This window comes from Helianthus annuus, chromosome 7 (assembly GCF_002127325.2).
Source record: "Helianthus annuus cultivar XRQ/B chromosome 7, HanXRQr2.0-SUNRISE, whole genome shotgun sequence".
NCBI lineage: Eukaryota > Viridiplantae > Streptophyta > Magnoliopsida > Asterales > Asteraceae > Helianthus > Helianthus annuus.
In genome coordinates this window covers 3,582,584-3,585,686 of record NC_035439.2, presented here as the reverse complement: position 1 = coordinate 3,585,686, position 3,103 = coordinate 3,582,584, and the positions used below count along the sequence as shown (strand labels likewise).

At 37.2% G+C, this 3,103-nt stretch overlaps 1 protein-coding gene across 1 annotated transcript; it reads left to right on the top strand.

Moving 5' to 3' along the window:
- The first annotated feature begins 815 nt into the window (after positions 1 to 815).
- LOC110871032 (F-box/FBD/LRR-repeat protein At1g13570-like) lies at positions 816 to 2,383 on the top strand. The gene is made up of 4 exons (XM_022120022.2): positions 816 to 1,445; positions 1,526 to 1,633; positions 1,720 to 1,878; positions 1,963 to 2,383. The coding sequence occupies exons 1-4, from the start codon at positions 816 to 818 to the stop codon at positions 2,248 to 2,250; spliced, it is 1,185 nt and encodes a 394-aa protein (XP_021975714.1). The 3' UTR covers positions 2,251 to 2,383.
- Positions 2,384 to 3,103: the final 720 nt, after the last annotated feature.

The following is a 3,103-nucleotide window of genomic DNA, read 5'->3' as shown; positions in this document are numbered from 1 at the left end:
ATATATATATATATATATATATATATATATATATATATATATATATATATATATATATATATATATATCAGTTTAAAAAAAACACGTGCCCCTCGAAATCACGGGCCCTGTACGGGAGTCCTCCCCGCACACCCTCATAGCCGCCCCTGCTTTCGTTTTAGTATTTTTTTTCTTTTTGACAAATCTATGGTAGTGTTTTGTTTTAATTATTGAGTCGGTGTAATTTTTATTCGTGTCAGGCGGTTGCGTGACACACGCTCATTTGTCCTGAAAAATTACAGTTTTGCCCAAGTTAAAAATTATAGTTTTCCCATCGTTTTAGTTTTTTTAGCAAAATATTGATAGTGTTTTGTTTTCATTGGTTTCTCGATGTAATGTTTTTTGAGACCGAGTAGTATGTACAAGTAAACAAAACACAAACATGTATGAAAGAGAAATATTTGTCTTAGTGCCCCGCAACGTGCGGGGCAACACCTACCTCTGCTCAACAAACAAAAAACAAACTAAAATAACACTAAATTATAGCCATAAATTATAAGAACCGCTTGTGCTTGAACCCTAACCCCTACCTCTGCTCGTCGATGTCGCTAGTGGTCGCCGATTTGCTTATCAAATAACGTAAGCCATATCAGTTGGTATTTTCTATTCATTTCGATTACTTCTCATAAACATAATAAGCCGTTGTTCATTACTGGATTTGGGTGTCAATACTTCAAACAAATGTGTGCTGTTAAGTTTCGTTGATTACTGGATTTGAATATGGTTTTCTTCATATCTGTTTTATTCATTTGTGTGTAGACTAAACAGGTTTTCAAATGGGGTATCCTAAGGTGGATGTAATCAGCAAGCTTCCTTCAGGCATAATAGAAGCCATCTTATGTCTACTACCGATTCAAGAGGCAGCAAGGACAAGTATCCTCTCTAAGGAATGGAGATACCATTGGACCAAAATCCCTAAACTTGTGTTTATTGAGAATCGGTTTCAAGAATGGACTGATGGGCCTGTGCCGTCTGCTGTGGAGCAATATCTTAACAAACCAAGTAAAAGGAAAGATATGGCCAAGAGGTGTAAACTTTTCTATGCTATATACCAAGTTCTGCTTATGCACGAGGGTCCAATACATGAGTTCACCCTTGATATGGAAGTAGACGGCTCGTGTGTTGAGATTGACCATTTATTACATCATTTGTCGAAGAAAAATACTCTCAAGATATTAAAACTTGACCTTGATGCGGGAATTGACGAGGGGCACATGTTACCCATTTCTCTCTTCTCTTTACAGCATTTAACAAGTTTGTATCTCCATGGTTGTGCTCTTTACCAAGAACGTTCATTCAATGAATTCGGTTGCCTTACAACCTTACATTTGGGAAGTGTATGGACATATGTGAAAACGCTTCTACGTCTTTTATCCAGCTGTCCATTACTTAAGAGATTGACTCTTGTAAGTTCATAATAACCAAAATTTAGTTCCCATGGACCCATGGTCTTCAATAACTTGTCTAAATATTGTAATTTTTGCAGGATTGTGAGTGTTCGGTCATCTTTAGGAGTGGAGATACCACCATTGTTGATCTATTTAAGTGTTTACCATTGATTGAGTATCTTAATGTTGTGCTTTTCATCGTTGAGGTAATTTTATCTACATGGTAAATACATGATTTGACTTCGGTCTGCTTAATAGTTATCACTAATCTTTGATTTGGCTATGGTTCAAGTGTTTTGCTCCAAAGAGACTTCCGAAAGAGCTCCCAACAGCATTAGTCCACTTGAAATACTTGTGTGTGGATAGTTTATGCTTTATGCACATATATGCGTTACCTTTTCTTGCTCTTCTGATTAGAAGCTCCCCAAATCTAGAGAAACTTAAGCTAGTGGTAAATAACAATGATCTATATTATGTTCTGTTTGTTTTGATTCTTATCTCAACATACTCTCACCCAAGATACTTCATCGTGTAGATGTATAACGGAGACTGGCTTGACGAAGATGATTTGGGCTCTTTTACACTTGATGATTATTCAGATATTATGTTGGAGCATTTGAAAGAATTTGAGATTCGAAATTTTAGCGACGCAGAGAATGAGTTGGATTTTGTGAGGCTTATATTAGCCAAGTCACCTGTGCTAAAGAAGGTGACGGTATCCCCGTATTATAATTTTGATAAAGATGAAGAACCACAGATTTCCGAAATTCTTTTTTGCTCTCCGTGCGCATCACCTATGGTAGAAATCATCGTCAGACGTTGAAGTTCAATTAGTCATGCCGTTCGTGATTTTTTTTTTTTTTTTTAATGTCGAGTTCAGTGAAATGAACAAATTTGTTTCATTCTGATATGAGGTTTTGAGATAGATGATCTTATGCATCTTGAATTTGTTAAAATGTTATGCCTTTCGGGTCTTGAAGTTGTGCTCGGGAATGAGAAGGCATATGATTATTTACGGTAACCACTGAAAAAGTAAGCCATACCAGCTTACTTATCACTTGCTAGAGATTTATTCACCAGTTACATTGTCGTGCTAATTAGGCCATATGTAGTGGTACACATGAATAATGCCCCCACCCATGGGCATTGTGCGACACGTGTCACCGCAGTTAGCAAAGGGGCACTATGGGCGTTTTTTCACAAATGGTCGTAGTGGGATAAGACCATGTGTAGTGGTTTGAGCAATAATGCCCCCACCCTTGGGAGTTTTCTGCCACGTGGCAGTCCAGTCAGCATGGGGAAATTATTAGGCGTTATTGCAAAAGTGGCGTGGTGGGAATAATGCCCAATAACGCCCCTTCTAATCATTAAACAATTATATTTTTATAGAGAGGAGGTTAAAAAACAAAAAAAAATAAATAAATAAATGAAACTACCCTTGGACCACTCCCATTGGCCAGTCAACATCATCCTCAGCGTTATTTAAAAAACGCCGCATGCAATTTTGACAAACAACACGCCAGAAAACGCCCGGGTGTAATGGGATGGAGGAGTGTTCGGGCGTTTTTTTGAAATTTTTTTAAAACAAACGCCCCATTACGGGCGGTCTAATGCCCCATCAATGATTACCCAATTATTATTTTCTTGTTTTTTTAATTTAAAATTAATTGTATTTG